Consider the following 18301-nt stretch of genomic DNA (forward strand, 5'->3'; position numbering starts at 1 on the left):
ATTAAAACCGCTAAAAGCTACTTCTGGAAGTTTTTTTAATTGTGCAAGTTCAGCAAATATGTAAACATGTACAATATACAGGGCTTTACTTGTAGTTCAGAACTTACCCAGTGACACCGGATCATTAACCTTTCTTTTCACAGCCCCTCATAGAACTTTGACTCAGAAAACTTCACAGCTACCAGGAATCAATTAACTGATGAGCCAAAACCAGGAGGGATTTTTGACTGATTTCTTTGGCCCTAATGAGAAAATATCGGTGGAAGTGTCTGTTGTAAGTTACATGTATGCTAAACCAAAAGGAGCAAAGTAGGCCCTGATGCTGAGATCTATGTGAAGAAATCATATAAAGCTTTTGTCTGGATCTGGACTGTGCTCCTCCTTATGTCTGTCAGAAGTCCTCCAGGACAAAAACAAGTCTCGACTGCAGGTATAAACTGCTGCATTGGACAGGAGAGTGTAGGGCTCTACAATGAGTGTAAAGTGCAATGACAATAAAAAAAAAAAAATCACATCACACTGAAATCTGATTTATGCTTGATGTAAATCAATTAACCTAACAAACACTAAAGAGCTGTTAAAAGGCTTTTTATCAGGTAGACCAACTAGAACATGTATGAGTAACTGGAATAGTGTGCTTCACTGTAACTTTGTGTGCTTGACTGAAGTTGGACTGCAGCGCCTCATCACTGACAGAGTGATCTGCCCTCTAGTGGAGGACACTGGAATGACACCAACGAGTGAAGTAAATAGTGACCTTCCTGGAGTAGAATTTCTGGGCAGCATGGAGGGCGAGTACTATAAAGGTACAAACTGTATATTATATATTTATTTATTTTATATATGCACACTTGAATCACAACAGCAGACATAGAGCAGCTCTAAGTTTTCAGTTTTATTTAAGGTTCATTTTTCCAGACCTGCAGAGGACAGTTCACTTCCTTTTAAGCGCCTCAATTTTGTTTTTTTTGTTTTTTTTCTCGCAACATCACGTTAAAACCCATTGAATGATTCTGTGTTGGTTTCTCCTGGATGAGTTTGTTCATTTTTGTGAATACTGTTAAATAGGGAACAGCAGGAGGTGGGTGGGTTGGGTTGTGTAGGGAGAATGGGGGCTAAGAGAGGGAGAAAGAGAGAGCGAGAGAACACAGATCAGAATTAAGACTTCAAAAAAAGAAAAGAAGGCGGTGGTTGGAGAGGTCGGTCTCGAATCTTTGAAGGCTGAGAGCTCTGTAATTCGTAACTACAGCACTTGGTTTTGTCTTTGCAGCACCCTCCCTTGTGACACATTCACATGCGGTTGCTGAAGTCACATACATTATTGCATATTTATCAGCAATTATCTATCCAATCACTCGAGTTCCTTTCTCTCGTTCTGTCTGTTTTAAGGCCTCGTTTAAGCCCTCATGGGTTGAACAAAGGGACCGGTTAACCCTGTTCCTACCCTCTTTAGTATATTTGACATTTCCTCACCCAGCTAGTCTCATCTCCTCGGTGGCTGTCCATGATGGGGCTAGCTACTGTAGGTACCACATAGTGGCACTGTGAGTAAGAGTCTAACCCTAGTGCTCAGGATGTGTGCCACGATCTCCCAAAGCCCTGGCTCCCTGCGATTAGGCAGTGCTCTATCCTCTGATACAGAGGTTCAGCAAAATCTTCCCTCCAGCAGGACGAAGCCCTCCGCTAAAGGGAATTTGGGCCAAGTGGCCTCTCAAGCAGGCCATCTGTGTCCCTACCTAACAGGGAGCCCATGCATAGCCTGTGCCCTCAACTCCCCAATGTGCCATCTGCATTCTCTCTCCACATCTCAGCTTCTTTTTTTAATCAACTTTTATCAAATAAAAATTAAAAAAAATAAAACACTCGGAAATGAAAAGCCAAGTGCCAACCCGTTTTTCCTCTCTCTCACCTCGCCTGATTCACAACTTAGCTTTTAAGGGTTAACCGTTTCACAGTCTCCTGTTAAAGTGGGGAGAATGAGGGTCTTTGGGGCAAAGCTTCAAGAGCAGATTCACAGCTTGCTTCATTTCTCTGAAAAACTTGTTGTGACTTCAACTTTCCAAAAAAAAAAGAAAAAAGAAACCCACAAATGTTGTTCATGCTTAATTATTAGTTACGTTTAAAAAAAGACCTCACTTTCAGCCTAATTTGTTTCTTCACCAGTTTGTGGAGTTAACTCTTGTGTCACCACTGGGCGCTCGGTGCTTTACCATTGGTGGCGCTCTTCAATTAACAGCGAGCTACATGATTAATCCCCTTGTTGTGCCGAGAACTAGATGTGAGGAGTGGTGATGGACAAAGGGTGATAACGATGAGAACTTGTGTGCCACAAACAAAAAAAAACAAACGGGCCTTCAGAGTAGACGAAAAGGAAGGAAGAGAAAAAAAGAAAGCATGTTGGTTACTTTGTTAATCATTTTTCATACTCTGCAGATTGGTGTGTATTGCATTGGGGGGAGGGGGGTACAGGATGAGTGGGTATAAAGTGGTAGTGGGGGAATGGGTGGGTGTCTGCTGTAGTCTGTGTTCAGTGGCGGTCCACAGCGGCACTCTGTAGCAGCTCTGTGGCAGGCTGTCCTGCGGGTCTGAAGGCGGTCTGGAAGCCGGGGGGAGGGGAGTGGAACTGGCTGGCGGGGTTGGCTGTGGGAGGGGGCAGGTAGGGAGCCCAGCCGCCGCCGGCTCTGTGATGGAGGGGGATGTGGGCGTCGAGGAGGCCGCTGTGGAGGGGCTGGGGAGTGGGCACAGCTGAGCCGGCCGGGCCGTCCATCTCTGTGAGCGCCTGCAGGGACTTGAGCCAGTGTGGTGGGTTGTCGTCCTGGAGACAGTCTAAACTGTTTCCTGCCGAGGCTGGGATACCTGAGGGCGGGCGTGACCAGAGACAGTGATCAGAGAAATGCAGAGGGGACACACAAAACTACTGGAGCAAAGACAAAACATATTCTGAAAACTAACTTTTTTTAAAGATTGTAGACAATCTGTGACGTTTGTAACAACTTTCCTTCTCAAAAATGAAAACTGCGATCTGCAACCTTTTGTATTATTTGAAAACCAACAGTCAAGGGAGGCGATCAGAATATTTGACATTCTCTTCCAGGGTAAAATTGTGTTTCCTGTATGGTAGAACCTTTATCTTCTTCCTATAACTATCCTGGGGAAAAACACGCCGTCATTGGCTGAGTGTGCTACATACGTTTCAGGGAACAATGAGTATTCAATGGATAGGAGAGACAATTGCTAACAGCCCTAGTTTGTTCTATTATGGCGTTTAACAGTCATGGGAGCTTGGTACAAATAATAGTCGGAATTTAAATGCGACTGTTCCTGTCCCTCACTGCACCAGTTAAATATTCCCGTGCGTCATTTTCTACCTGTGATGATGGCAGGGTCCATCCAACTGGCTGTGCCGTCCCAGCTCAGGCTGTGTGAGATACCTGATGGCCCCACCGGCCCACCGATGTGGTTAACACTGTTGGAGGATGAGGAGGATGAAGAGGAAGAAGAGTTTGGGAGGCCCCCGAAGTTGATGTTGATGTTTGGCAGGAGGGCTCTCAGGCCGTCCTGCCACTCTTTCACATTTAAGCCGTCTATAGAGCCACTGTTTTCTGCAGGAGAGAAAACACAACCGTCAGTTCACCGTGAGCACAGACCAGTGGTCAGATAAAGAACTGCACTTTCCAGCACTCCCTCTACATTGTCAATAAACTATTATTGAAACAGGAACCACAATGCTACTATACATTGTACACATGTTGTAGTATTAAATGACATGATAATGCAACACATCTGATCTCTCTTTTGTTTTTTAACATGCAGTGCTCCCTCAGGACTAAGACAGGTGCCACATTGACCCGAGTGTCTGGTACCTGAGATGGGGATCCCTCCCAGCCCTGTGTTGTGCTGAGGGGGCAGATTCAGGTCCAGGAAATTACTGTGTGAGGCAGCACTGGCTGAGTGGTTCAAGTGTGTGAGGTTATTTCTTGTTGGGACGCCCATCCAGGGGTGTCTGGCGGCTGACTGCTGCTGACTGGCCTGACTGTTTTGACTGCCGGGGAAACTGAAGGAGCTGTAGATTGCTCTGTGGTGGAGCTGGGGGAGGCGTGGTAGGCCACTGGGGAAGTGGTGGGAGCTGCTGGGATTGGAGAGAGGCAGGCCAGGACCATGGTTAGTCCCATGAGAGAAGGGCCCTGGGGACAAGGGGCTCTGATCCTGAACCGACAGCTCCTTCTCGATCAGGTCGGCCAAGGCTTTGCGGGTTACGTCGAAGGGATCGAAGCCCAGATCATCGTCCTGTTGTTTGCTGGACGAGCCGAAGCCAAAGGCCGCCTGCCAGTCTGTGGAAGAAGACACTGGTATTGTGTCTGAGAGAGAAGACCAGAGACGAGTTACTGGAGTTAGGCTAAATGCTCGACGTCAGATCTGTTCATACGTGTCCCTCCATTTAAAAATCAAGTTTTTAAGAGCACACAATCAAGTTAGTTTAACATTTTTAACATGGGATGTTTAATATGCAACAAGATATTTCAGGAGAAAAATGAGGAGACAACCACCATGCTGGCTGAGCATGACTTTCATTTAGAAACTTCAGACAATCAATAAACTACAGATTAAAAGATGGCATGGTTTCAAGCTTCACTGTTTAAGGGAGAAAACAATGTCATCATGAAGCGTCGTCTTTCTACAGAAACAAGCAGTATCAGAAGACACGTTTCCCTTTCACTTGGCTGATCTGCTGTTCAGGGTGAAGGTTGATTTAACACGAGGAACTTGTGATAATCCGGTTGATAATGAAGTCCAGATGAAAACTCAGAAGTGCAGAATGAGAGGTGGTTGTATGTTGTGTAAAGATCCTGTGTAATAAATGTAAACAAAGAGGGAGAGTAACGCCTGAGGCCTTTCAGGGTGTGACGGGTTTCTACTTTTTTTTTGGGGGGGGGGGGGATGTTTAACAATGCATTTTAATTAACAAAGTTGTGTTTTGATTGTCATTTTCAGGGGGAGATCTGAATCCCTTCTTAAACGCTGCTTTATGTATCATTTGTTCTATACTTCACGTCTGCATGGTTCATCAATTGCATTCAATCAACTCATTCTGTCTCTTTTTGACTGTTCAAAAACAGTGTGTCATTTTTTCATTACGTTGTTCACATTATTTATTCTTTTATGTTTTCTAACACCTGAGGCCCTCCTTTGTAACACAGGAAGACAAATAAAGTTGGTCATGTTATTGATTCACATAAACAGTCCACCCCTCAGATTTTATTGTTCTTCCTGTGAGGGGTCTTTCAGAATCTAAAGCTTACGCACAGAGAACTTCCTCCTCGACTTAACTGACAGAATGACATCATTCAGTCAGGACTGATGACTCATTTAACATTAAAAAACTATTTAACTCGGTCGCAGCTAATATTTGGGTTTTGGTTCATCTTTTCTGATGAATCAACATCAACATTTGAAGCTTTACGTTACATTTAATGATCTCTGTAACAAAGAAAACACAGCATTAAAATCAGTTAAGAAGGTAAAGACTTTGAGGATTACCTGATGTGAAGAGGCTCTGTGGTTCAGGAGTCATGGGCCAGTCTGAACTGCCGCGGGGGGAGCTAGGGAAGGGGGGCAGGCCAGCAGGGAGTGGGTTAGGATGTCTGAAGTTACTGTTGTCTGAAAAGAGCGACTGGGACTCTGCTGCCGCGCCCTCAAAGGGTGAACGGGCTGTGAGGTCTGACACGCTGATAGGCACCACCAGGCTGGGCTTGGTTAGACCAGGGGGAGGAGAGGGGGAGTCACTGGTTGGTACCTGTGAGAAGAGAGATAAGTGGAGGGAAAAATCTTGAGCTTGTCCTCGTCGGACCCGATACACCTTCATTCACGTCTCATTTAAGTTGAGGTTTTTGTACCTGTTGTAAAGTCTCGCCATTCACCATTCCGATTGACTCTGGAGGTTTGTCACTGGGACTGCAGAGAGACAAACTCAGGTAAACAAAAGAAGGCTGACAAGTCGAGTCTGACAGATGTTTTTGTTGAGGAGTTTATTACCTGTTACTGTCACAGTTAGAGGAGAAGGGAGACAGGGCGGCACACTGACCAGAACCCAGCTCTGTTTCTAGCCCTTCTGAAGCAATTACTTCTTGGTCTAGATAGTCTAACAACGGAGGAGACTTCCGGTCTTCTGAAAGGCCATTGGCCAGTTTATTGTGTCCTGACAGCGTTGGCCAACCATCTTTACCATTGCTACTGTTGGATCTGGGACAAAGCAGGAGAAAAATCCAGATTAGCACAATAATGAAGTTGCACTGTTGGAAGTCTGAACCAGAAGATGAACCCACCTCTGTGTGGAGTTGGGTTTACTCTTTGACTTGTCTGTTCCACATGCTGGAGGTTGTAGAAAGCTAGGGTTAATTTTATAGAGGTCTTGAAGGAGTTTCTGCTCATACTCTTGATGTTTCCCCGCCTGAAGAAAACACGACACGAGTCAACATTCACCATTTTATTGACGCGCAAAGAATAAATGACAAATTCATCACTGTCGAGTCACCATTTACCTGCATCTCCTCTTTAGTAAAGCTAGCTGCTTCATCCCCCAGCTCGTGTAGATACATACAATCAGGTTTGGGACACTGCATACTTTTAAGAAAGTAACTGCAGTATTTTGTTGTGCCTAAGGAAGCCTGCACAGACGGACAGAAAGACAAACTCCGACGTCAGGACTTTGCTTACTGGGAATGTTGAGTTTGATTATTTTTTAACTGAAAGTTTTTTAATACAAGCAGGAAAAACAAATATAAATGTAGCTATTACATAGATTCAACAACAAAAATAAGAAAACAATGTTGAGATAAACCTTTTTTGTTTGCTCCTTACCTTGAGTGTTCTGCCATCAACAACCACATTGTTCACACACTGTATTGCTCTGAGGGCATCTTCAGAGCGGATATAAGTGACATAAGCGCTGGCACTGGGCCCCTAAGGACACAGAGAGTCAAAGTAAACATACAAGTCAAACAGATCTACTGTGGCTTAAGAATTGCGTTTACAATGGCTTTCCAACACTGTTGTGAACAGTTATTTCCATCTCTGGCTTCTTGTGTTTGATCAATTAATTAAACGTTATCATCTTATAAAGTCTTCAATTAAAATAACAAACAAATCAGACAAATTGTTAAGGTCAAATTGTTCTTCTAATATTAAATCAACATGTTCTAACTATCTGTGAATGTTCACACTGTAAACGTATCATTTGTTTGCACAGCTTTTTTTATTCTTTTCACTCTCTTACCTGTGAACCGGCGTAAGATGTGCTATTGTTTATCACCACTTTATGGATTTTCCCAAACCTGCCAAAATACTCAGGTCGTTTTAGGACCTGTAGGCACACGCATGCAAAAGGAAAAAGAGATAAGTCAAAATATTGCTCGTCATAGTTGTGGGTGTATTTTAAATTCTTTCACACGTTGAGCTTCTGTGGGAGTTTTGACTAACAGCCCTTTAAATGTCCATTGACATCATTCACCTTTGAAGTATTTTCACTGGATCTGCACATAACGGAAACTTTCAACATAAATGATGTAACTAGAACCCGAATTTACAGACTTTTTTTCCCGTTGAGCTAAAATGACAGCACACAGCTAACTAAAGTCCCTGAGATTTTAAAACTCACCTCAGGGTCGGCGAGTCGCTGCGAAAGTCCCACCACGAACACCAGGTTTCTCTGGACCACTCGGACACTGGCCAGATGTTTGCGGTTTTCTGTCACCTTCTGCTTCTTCTCGTTCTGTTTCTGCTTCTTCTCGTTTTTTATCCTCTGGATCTCCTCCTGTGACAGCGGCTTGTACACAGCAGGGTCCTCTGGGTACGGCTACGCACAAACACAAACACTTCAATCGGAGAGTTTGGACGTGTACATAAAATATTCTCCCGAATTAAAAGTAAGAGCTTTGTGAGGGATGTTCAAGAAAAACAAACCGCTACATTAAGTGCAGGTTCAAAAGTTTGTGTACAGCCTGTATCAACATTTGGACCATTATTATTATCTTTTCTAATGTCTTTAACACGCCCACTCTTTACAGACTTAAGATTAGTTTCTCTGTGATCGTCTTTATTTCCTCACCTTTCTGCAGGCGGGGCAGAGGCCATTCTCGTCTGTGCGGATGCGATGCCAACAGAAGCGGCAAATCTGATAGCCGCAGGTGCAGGGGAAGAAATTGACGTCATCAATCTCCAGTGGCTCCATGCACAGAGGGCACTCCATGGGGTCGTCCTTCATTTCAGGGCTGTGGGACATCCTATGGCGCAGTGAGGGTGAGTTTTCAAGCTGGTCACAGAGCACAGGGCTAAGAGAACATACATAGTCTAAGTGTGAGAGCTCCATAATGATGACTGAAATAACATCAACTGAACTTACTCTTTCTATATACTTGACAGACCAGTAGTCACAATTTCTTTCATGCAGATTTACTTCTTCTGCAGCAAGAAAAAATGATCCCCATAGTTTATTTAGTCCACGTACCTGCATTTGTAACCCATCTGTCTTTAATGATGGACACTTATTTTTGTTTATTTGTAAGATTTGATCAAGAAGACTTCATTTAACTGTATTACTTTTGTAGGCTGCTGTTCAATGTGCAACTGAGATGCAAAATGCTGCATGCAGACATGTTTCTAAAGCTTTTATGAAATAACAGAAAACACATTGCATCTATACATTACAGAAAAAGCACATTTATTATTACATTAACTGACATGAATGTTGATGACTTTATCATCGCTTTGTTATTAGAAAACAAATGGGTCATAAATGGATTTGTTTCAACAGGTTTAAATGGGAATCTTTAGTGTTTTAAGTCTCCAGTGATGGAATAACAAAAACAGCTAAGATGAATTGACCGTCAGGCAAAGACTACAACCTACATGAAGGTTTAAGGGCTTCACACATGTTCAAAGCCTGTCGTGTTTAATTGAAGGCCACTGACTGTAATTATTTTTTTTTAATATGAAGCAAACATAAAAGAGCGGTGATGATTTTAATGTGGTAATGCGGATGTTGTGGTGTCTTTCAGATGTTGACAGGACTACACGTCATGATAGATGTCCGCAAATAAAACTGCGTTATAACAAACGAAACGAACTGATGTTAGCTGTTAAATACAGCCTAGTTTGAACGTTTTTTAACGTGACAACACTGATGCCAGCCAACGAAAGTCAATGGCAAACTATGATTACTTAAAAAAACCCAGACAATCACAGTAAAAAACGCCAACATTACAATACAAGGCAGAAATTTGGATAATAATCCAACACGTACATGAACATCTCATTTTAAGGCGTAGGTTGCTGTTATCGTCTGATTGGTACAATCATGAATAAGGACGGAATATTTAGCTTGTTAGCCAGGTTGTAACTTTAGCTTCTGGACTGTACATTATGACAGATGTTATTTGACTAACATTAGGCTAAGCTAACATTAGCGGCGATTTGGTCAAAGAAGCCGGTCTAACTATTAACAAGACTGCAGAAGCAATTGAAAGTTTTATCACAGAAGCAGAACTTACACTGAGGGGATAACGACTTGACATCGACATGTAATCTGTATTCAAACGAATAACACAACGCAACATTTTTTTCGCCAACATATTAACTGACAGCTTGGCTTTTCGCTTAACCGCTAGCCTCGACTTAGCTTAGCATGCTAACGTTATCATCATAACGTACGGAGCCGGGCTTTACGACGCGGCCTACGCAAGCTAACGCTGCACTAGAGGCAAGTTTTTGACCCTATAACAAAACTGACATTTTCCTTATGACATCGAGATTACCTGTGAATGACTCTAACGAGCTTGAGGGTACGTCAGTATGAGTTGTTGAAACGTTACAGACTAATGTGTCCTGTATTTAATCAGACACAGAGACTGCTGGCTAACCTGTGTAGCCTCTGTCGTTAGCGTTACTTACCCTGTCCGTATTTAGCTTAGGATTCCTCTCACAGGGAGTCACACCAAATTGGGCGGGGACTGCGAGCCAATATATCTGAAATGTCAAAATTTCTGTGAACGGTCATATAATATAACCGTAGATGTGATGTGCTGTTGTAAATAAAAAAGGCTGTAGAGATGTTTTGCCCCTTTCTTTTCTTGGTATTGTAGAGACAATTTACGCTCTAACCACCATCTTAGCTAGCATTAAAGTAGGGAGGAGGGAATGGGGCAAGTGTTGAATTCCACTGAGTCTGCGCAGATGGGAGAGATGTCTTGTGGGAAGTGAAGTTTTCGATGATTTAATCCAGCCCCAGGGACCACACGAAGGTAACGCGTTTCCTACAAGAATGTAGAGCATTGAGTGAAAGGTAGAATTATAAACGTAGCGAAATGGAGATATTTTCAGAATGTCTGTGCTATACTGAAGTTGAAAACCAACCATAACAATAAACGTGAAAAATGTTTTGGCTTGAAATGGGATTTTTTAAAAATTTGTTTTCTACAAATATAAATATATAAATTTCTACAGATGTTATTAAGATGTTTTATTCTTTAACTTTAAGCATTTTATTGCAAAACAGTGTCAAATCGTAACTGTTTTTTGTTGTTATCTTTAAAAAATGGTGCAAAAGTCCCTTTACTTTTGCATGTGTAGGTATTTAATGATGTGTGTGGGTGTGTGTGTGCATGTTTAATAGACTTTTTTTTGTCTTTACTGAAGTGAAATTTATAATCCAGAACTAAAAAAAATACTTTAATTTAAGAATTTGGCTCGACTGCTTCAATCCACGCTATTGTTCAAATGTACCAACAACACAAACTTTGTATTTATGTTTCAAAATATGTTTGCAAGGATTTATTTTTATGAACTCAAGTAGAGAGTTGAGGCAACCAAAAACCATAACAATTAAATACATTTGTGTGCATTATGTTAGTCATATTGTCTTTTTATTCATTTCATTTTTGTTTTAAAATGTTTTTCATGGACTTCAGCGCTCTTGTCCAAATAAAGGCAAACGCTCAAAAGTTAATCCTTAAAATTACTTTCAATTGATACGTCATTATGTTGCATTGAAAAAAACTATAAAGGTAAAAATAGAAAGAAAGTGAACTCAATAAACACAAGTCATCCAACCTTTACAAATTTATTTAGTAAAGTTCTTAAACTCAAATATTTTTAATCTATCCACATGAAGCTTGGTTTTGGCCAAGAGGGAGTGTGGACTTTGTTGGGATCTACTGATTGTGAACTGAGCGTGGGAGCGATCGGGTGTGAGGACATGAGGGAGAGCCGTGCAGCAAGGAGTCCCATCCGAACACAGCTGTCTGTGTCTCGCTGCTGGAGGATCCCAGCAATTAACGCTCCAGCAAGACTGAAAACAGATAAAGGGCAACTTAAGCTGAGACTGTTTTTCTCACTTTTTGAGTGATGGGATGTGTGACAGGATTAGGGAGAGAAATAGGTGATGGGAAATGATAAGTTGGTCAAAGCAGTACAGAGCAAATAACTAAAGAAAAACAGAAATAAGAATATTGAAAAGGAAGCAGGTATGATCAATTTTCAGCACCTGTCTCCTGCCCCTGACACATTCACCGTCTCCTCTGCTGCCACAGTCACCGCTGGAAAGTGAAGAGCACAGAGCTTCCTCCTCTGCAGACACAAGTTCTTTCAAAATCTTCATTTTCACTTCCATGGAAATGAACACCATCATCATGTAAGACATGTATTTTTCTTACCCTTTTCTGTTTTCTTGGCTGCAAGTTAACCGAGCCTGCCTCATGCTCTCCACACACCAACACTCCATTTGCCCCAAGAGTCACCACAAGACAGTGCAGATGCTCCAGGAGGGAGCGTGATAGATCGACAGCAGCACTCAGCACCTTGTCAGGAGAGCTCAGAAGCACTGTAACCCAACAAGTCAAAAGCACATCCTCAGATTCAGTCTAACTATTTCTAGGTTTTCACAAAAACTCAACCTATTACAACTTCCTCTGGGTACGAGCTTTATTTACTTCCAAATGAATACAGTTTACCTTCAGGTGTTGGCAGGCCCAGTGTTTTGTTCATGGTGATCAGCTCTGCCAGGTTTGGGGATGAATATGACAGAGACTTCCAGGCGTCTGAGAGGAAAGGCTTGCAGGCCTTTTCTGAATCTGTGGGCTCATACCAAACTGTGACACAAAGCCAGTGTATTGTGTTAAATCAATGAAAGCTTTTGTTCATCATTAGGATCATTTAGCATCCGTCACTGTGTGCTTACTATTGATGTTGTGTTTAGCCGCGACTGAACAAATGTAATTGATGGTGGTGACAGGAATGTTTCCATCAAGACAAACAAGAGTGGCTGAAGAAATCTGCTTCTCAAACTGAGACACCTGTAAAAAAGAGATAATTATGTAAGAATAGAATGATGAAATGAAGTTACTCAACTTTAAAACAAGAGGTTAATTATTGGGGATGCAACAAGAAAAGTGAGGAAAATTCAGACTGGAAAACAAAACATAAAAGAAAGGAAAGTTGCTAATTAACATGACCATTAAAATATATATATAAAGCCTTTAATTTAATTTTCAATCAATAACTTGTCGTCTGAATGTTTGTACCTTGTCCTGGAAAACATTGTTTTTTCAGTTTTTCTATAGATGGGTCCATTATGTAAATAATGAAAGTCTTGCTGCGTTGAAAAACTCTTTTATCCTCAGAGACCAATAGTTGAAATTTTCAAAATCAACTTTTTGCCGACCTTAAAAAACATCTAAGAAGTCAACCACGACTGAAAACTGTAAAAAAAAAAAAAAAACAACCCTGTTGTTTAGTCTCAGAAGTTCTGCTTCCAGTGAGGCCCAATATTTAACAATGGAAATTATTACAAAAACATCTGGAAGGTGAAAAACGATGTTAAATTTATACTTGGGTCTTTCGGGTTAACTATGCACTGAGTCAATAAATCAGTTATAAATTGAGCTCTGAGGAGCATCCTTCACTCACAGTGTGAAGAGTTGCCTCCTAGTGGTCATTAGAAATAATGCAGGTTTAAAAGTCTTCAACGTGTCTTTAAGATGCAAACCAGAAGATTGTAGTAACTTCTTAAAAGGAAAAAAAAAAAGAATAAATAAATACCTAGGTTGAACTTACAAACTGCTGTGTGATTTGCTCGTGAATTTCCATATCTCCCAATCCAAGACTCATTTCTCCACTCTCAGTGATAACAACACAGTACGTGGCAGTGCTTTGCCCTTCTAGCTTCGCCACACCACTTGTGTCCTTAAAGAAAAAAAGAGAATTTTCAGGTAAAAGGGGATTATAATAGGACCTATCAGTTGCTAATGTTCCATACCATATGTTTACAGTAGTTAAACACTGCATCACTGTGTGAATCAGCTCCTGTAGCTGAGATGAGCAGAGGTCTGCAGCCTAGTCGACTCAGGGAGTCTTGAAGAAAAGTAGCAAAGGCGTAAGTGAGACAATCAGATTTGTCGTGCATGAGCTGCATCAGATAAAAACCAACCTGCAATGTTCCTTCCTACGCCGCCAAATGACTGACACACACTTCCTGGGTTAGTCTGTCCAAACTGAAAGAGACAAAATGTTTTATAACCATAGTAATACAGTCTAACATGGAGATTGTGTGTTGACTATTCAAATGTGCTATGAATTTAACTTACAATAAGTGATTCTGTCTTTCCTTTTGCAATAAAATCAACATTTATTCCTCCAATGACAACCTAGAAAAACACAGCATTTGAATACATTTTGATAATACAAAAATAGAAAGCTTTTCTCCATTGTGTTTGCACTTACAATATCTGATTCCGAGTCTGATAATTGCTTTCCATTACGATGAGTCCTGCCTCCTGTCTGTCTCTCACTTCTTTGTTTTGACACTGCGCAGGCTATCTGACTTCCAACTTTTGCATTGTTATGAATGAGAGCAATGTCTGGGAGCATGACAGGATAAGGTCATTTAAGATTTTATAAATCATCAGAAGCCACTCCACTGCAACATCCACCTGCTGGCCAACACAACAATCTTCTCTGTGCCTTTTATGGTCACATTATTGAGATGAAATCATGTTCTATAACTCTGTGCCAATGATTCAGATTCTCAGAAGGATACTGGCCTGGAGGGACTTTCCTTTCGTCATCTGGTTGACCTTCTGAAGAATGAACGGCGTCACATCTCTTCCTGTTATACCTCTAAGACTGAAAGATAACTTTTTCAGCTGACACCAACACTTCATGTGATTCACAGCAGATTACAGTTCACAGAAACTTTCTGCACCTCGCCTCTGTCACTGCAGTCTGTATGGCTTCCTCTATCTGCTGTCCAGCTGCTGCATGCTCCTCTGGGATTGGCACCGCGATGAGGACACCGCTCTGCAGACCCAGAGACAGAGTGCTCACTGCAAAAAAAAAAAAAACACACACATCCATCAAAACCTATTTCTGTTGTTTTGCTTTCACAGACATGATTTTCATTATAGTCTTGTTTTACCGTTTAATGTAACTCCCTTTTTTATTTGTCTACAATTTCTGCTTTGCAAGGAAACAAAATCTGTGTTGTTAAAAATGAAGTTGATCTTTACAACCTCCACATCTTTAAGGTCAAAGTAAAAATCAATGTTGGAGATTTAAAAACAGTGGTATACAAATGAGTTTTGCAGCCTCCTCAGGGTCCCAAACTTGGTACGGAGAAATGAATCCACTTTGTGGAGAGAAGAAGGCTGGGAAATTCTTTGATGCCCCGTAAGTGGCTACGCAGACACCCTGCGTCTCCTAGGAGAAGGAACAAAACAAAAACAAATCAATATAAGCCTACCTACTTCCCTTCAACATCTCTTTGTTCAAAATCTGTATTTTTGCTGTTCCTCTAAATGAAAATGTATCACAGACTTATACAAAGAGAAAACATCATGTAGTGTCTTCCAGCGTCATATTCATCACACCTCGCTCTTTTGCCCTTTTCCTTATCTTTACGACATCAAGGCTGTCCTTGTGTATGTATGCATTTTCTTTAAAACTGTCTCAGTTTGTTTCGTTGTTGAGGCTCCACCAATAAATAAATTACTAAACACAAAAAAAAACGTTTGGTAAACAAAATTGGACTAAGCTACGACAAGCCACTACAAGAACTAGAATATATCTTTTACATGTTTGACTGAGAAAGGGGCCAATACATTAAAGCTAACAGCGATTAATGATCAGCGATTACATTATTTTATTTTTTAAAGATTCTTACAAGAAACTCCAGGGTGCGACCGATGTCCAGAATAGATTTGACTCCAGCAGAGACCACTGCAATGGGAGTCCTGCCAAGCTCTGTGAGATCTGCACTGATGTCCAGACCTGCAAAAACAAACCATAAGTTTGTAGTGAGTCCTTCAAAGCCTTTGTATATAATACACTTTGCAACAGTATTCAAATAGCATGCATGGAATTATGCTTTCCAATGTAACAAAGACACACACTAACTGCTCTGACAGTTTTCGTGTCCTTCATTCCTCAGAATGAACTAATGGTTGTAAATATGGCCTAATCTGAATCATATATAAATCCCCATCTCTGTCAAATGTCTTTATCATCAAATATACACGGAGAGGAAACAGCTGAGACATGAAACCCTTCATTGGTCCGGCCATCAACAATTCAGCAACTTTGTTTGTTTCCGTGGTTTGAAAAGAAAAGAAAAGTCATTTTTAGTATTTGAAAGTCTGAACAAGAAAACTAAAGTAAATTCAAAGTATTAAAAACATATTTCAGATCAAAGAGCTGGTATCTTTACTGCTCTCTCCGTCTCTGTGAACCCCTCCGATGCCCCCTGTGACAAAGACTGGGATGCCAGCTTGATGTGCTGCAATCATAGTGGCTGACACAGTAGTTCCTCCAGAGAGACCCTGAGAAAAAAAACAAAGAGGAAAACATTCTAGACACCTTCGCGAATGAAAAAGTACAGGTCAGATCCTATCATGTGTTTTAGTCAGAGGTTATAGTGCAGCTGTTAAGACAAGTATATTTATCAATGAGAGGATTTACAGAAAAGAATTGGCAGCTGTTTTGTTAATCAGCAATATCATGCAAAATTGCAAAAAAAATAGATCAAATGTAATTTTGAGGTTCGGAACAACTATTACTTTCAGTCCTATATTTGAAGTATTAAAATCGAAGTTAAGATTGTTGTTATTTGTAATCTAGTCAATTTTAGATTGTCATACTTTTACTGAAAAGAACTTAATACTTCTTCCAAAGCTGGCACTGAGTGTGTTGGGGTCTCACCTTGCTGATGACGTAGGGCAGATCACGTCGGGACACCTTCAGGGAGCTCTCACAGCGGGCAAGGTGGTCGAGCTCCTCTGAGGACAGACCGATATGAAGCTCACCATCAATCACTCCAACTGTGGCCGGAGTGGCTCCTTCAGCTCTCACAATGGCCTCCACCTCTTTGGCTGTTCTGTATTGAGTCACCATCAAAGAAAAAAAACCTGTGAGCAGCAGGTATAACCATTTGAAGAGACTTTAAAAGGTGTACCTCAGGTTGTGTGGATAGGGCATCCCATGTGTGATGATTGTGCTCTCAAGTGCAACCACAGGTTTGTTTTCTGCCAGGGCCTGTGATACGGGCGTATGAACTCTGAAGAGGCCGTCTACAAGGAGGACATTTTCCAAAATCAATCCTATTTCAAAGATCACTTTGTCATGAATTGTGTGCATCATTTCAAATTAAATGGAAGAGATATGTTATTATTTACCATTTTGGGACAATCTGCTTTGATACCTTCTGATGCCACTCCGCAAGATGAGTGTGGACGCTGTCTTCAGTAGCCTCATTATGTTCAATCCTGAAAGAGTAAAATAAAAATCTACTCGCAACTGATGCATCAAACTTAAAACTGTTCCACTTCTTTCAGGCTGATTCAACAAAGACTACTTCTCCAGTCCATGTACTCCTCTTTCTAAGGCAGGTATAAGCAGCAGTCTGGGGTGTTTTAATGGTTGTACAACAGATTTGAAGATTTCAATAGTCTAAAAAGGTTTAAGACTTCAGAAAGAGACTGGGTATAGAAAACAACTCCCCATGGACATTCAAAACTACAGCTTTAATAACAAATTCTATTCCTAAATGAGCTTTTTAAAACACGTTCATTTGACAGAAAACATTTCATGATGTATCAAACACATTTTTTAAATCTAAGATCACCTCATAAGAAGGAAATATCTTGAACACAATGATTTCCATGTCAAAATCTAAACGATAAACAACATACCTCTGCTTCTTTAAGTTAAAATAAAAGCAGCTTTCCGCTTGACTCGCACCCTACAGTGTGTTTTTTGTCACTACAAGGCACACATCCAGCTCAGCCATGGTGAGGATTTTCTTTGCTCCAGTTCTTCAGCTTGTTCCCACCACCCTCCCCCTTTTTGGGGGGCCACTCTCAGAAACTGACATCCACATTCCTGAGCTGATTGTTGTCTTTTTTCTCTCTCACTGAATTTAAGCAAGTTAATATGGAATACATTGAGAGTGACTCACCTGAGACACAAAGTTAAAAATTAGTGTGTAAAGTGTAAATCAATTCTGGACAGCAGATTTTTTGCCAGCATTGCACACTTTGTATTTTATCTCATTAATGACTCTGAGTGCATGAGAGACAAATCAGCGATCTAAAGTGCCTCATCTTAAACAAATGTTAAAATGACCTTATTTCTAAAAGCATCAGCATCAGTACTACTGAAGAAATATAAACCATTTCTTAAACATCCATTGAAGGTAAGTACAAGGAATATAAATTCAATCAGGACGTTATTGATACATCACTTTACTACAAAGAGGGTTTGGTGCTTACCTTCTCAACTGCAACAAAAATGCTGTAAACTTTGCCCGGAGGTCTGAACTTTGACCCCGACACTGTTTACACAGCCCAAACGCATCAAGCACAGATCTCTGGGGTCTTAACTAAACTGACATTACCTCCTGAGTAAAAGCATGTAATAGTAAACATCAACACAAGAATACTTCTGAACTAACATAAATGTATGTAAATCAAACAGATACATTAAAAAAAATAAAACACTAAAAGTAATCCTGATTGTGTCTTCTTTTTTTAAAATTCACTCAGAGAATGGGTAACATTAGAGAAGACTCACATGTATTTGTTCAAGTCTGTCACAACCACGTATCAGCTCACTCCAGGCGTGTGAGTGTCTATATGCATAAATATACTCATCCTGGAGTGAGCTGTGGCTGTAACAGACTTGACGAAATAAAAGTGAGTCTTCTTAATGTTACTCAGTCTCTGCTAGCTTCTCTCTCTTTCCTTGCTTGTGTGATTGTCAT

The 18301-nt window shown here is 41.0% G+C and overlaps 2 protein-coding genes across 6 annotated transcripts; both read right to left on the reverse strand.

Annotated features, from left to right (window-relative positions):
• Window positions 1-882: 882 nt before the first annotated feature.
• cnot4a (CCR4-NOT transcription complex, subunit 4a) lies at window positions 883-10245 on the reverse strand. 5 transcript variants are annotated; one of them, XM_079346909.1, is made up of 13 exons: window positions 9946-10245; window positions 8105-8279; window positions 7655-7852; window positions 7274-7360; window positions 6859-6960; window positions 6540-6665; window positions 6324-6448; window positions 6034-6240; window positions 5895-5952; window positions 5539-5794; window positions 3864-4358; window positions 3369-3602; window positions 883-2856 (listed from the first exon to the last, which is right to left on the reverse strand). In XM_079346909.1, exons 2-13 carry the CDS (start codon window positions 8276-8278, stop codon window positions 2528-2530), a joined length of 2391 nt encoding a protein of 796 aa, XP_079203035.1. In that variant the 5' UTR covers window position 8279; window positions 9946-10245; the 3' UTR covers window positions 883-2527. The 5 variants fall into 5 exon arrangements, with proteins under 5 accessions (XP_079203035.1, XP_079203034.1, XP_079203038.1 ...); XM_079346908.1 differs by having other exon boundaries at window positions 8105-8327; XM_079346912.1 differs by having other exon boundaries at window positions 9810-9946.
• Window positions 10246-11099: 854 nt separating this feature from the next.
• LOC306825546 (uncharacterized protein) lies at window positions 11100-17320 on the reverse strand. Its single transcript, XM_079346361.1, has 19 exons — window positions 17232-17320; window positions 16716-16805; window positions 16496-16640; window positions 16243-16417; window positions 15752-15863; window positions 15209-15315; window positions 14619-14745; window positions 14252-14372; window positions 14087-14172; window positions 13771-13907; window positions 13635-13694; window positions 13478-13541; window positions 13307-13401; window positions 13105-13233; window positions 12230-12344; window positions 12003-12140; window positions 11706-11872; window positions 11537-11619; window positions 11100-11341 (listed from the first exon to the last, which is right to left on the reverse strand). The coding sequence occupies exons 2-19, from the start codon at window positions 16792-16794 to the stop codon at window positions 11146-11148; spliced, it is 2136 nt and encodes a 711-aa protein (XP_079202487.1). The 5' UTR covers window positions 16795-16805; window positions 17232-17320; the 3' UTR covers window positions 11100-11145.
• Between the last annotated feature and the right edge of the window lie 981 nt (window positions 17321-18301).

This window comes from Symphodus melops (genome assembly GCF_947650265.1).
Source record: "Symphodus melops genome assembly, chromosome: 6".
NCBI classification, from domain to species: Eukaryota; Metazoa; Chordata; class Actinopteri; order Labriformes; family Labridae; genus Symphodus; species Symphodus melops.

Bases quoted from the DNA above. Each gene is read 5' to 3' on its own strand.
- cnot4a (XM_079346909.1), bottom strand. From the start codon at position 8,278: ATGTCCCACAGCCCTGAAATGAAGGACGACCCCATGGAGTGCCCTCTG. The intron at 7,853-8,104 runs GTGAGGAAATAA...GTTTGTGCGTAG, and splicing joins TCTGCCCCGCCTGCAGAAAG to CCGTACCCAGAGGACCCTGC. The intron at 7,361-7,654 runs GTGAGTTTTAAA...GTGTGCCTACAG, and splicing joins AGCGACTCGCCGACCCTGAG to GTCCTAAAACGACCTGAGTA.
- LOC306825546 (XM_079346361.1), bottom strand. From the start codon at position 16,794: ATGAGGCTACTGAAGACAGCGTCCACACTCATCTTGCGGAGTGGCATC. The intron at 11,873-12,002 runs GTAAACTGTATT...GTTGGGTTACAG, and splicing joins GGGCCTGCCAACACCTGAAG to TGCTTCTGAGCTCTCCTGAC. The intron at 11,342-11,536 runs GTGCTGAAAATT...ATCTGTTTTCAG, and splicing joins GTGTCAGGGGCAGGAGACAG to TCTTGCTGGAGCGTTAATTG.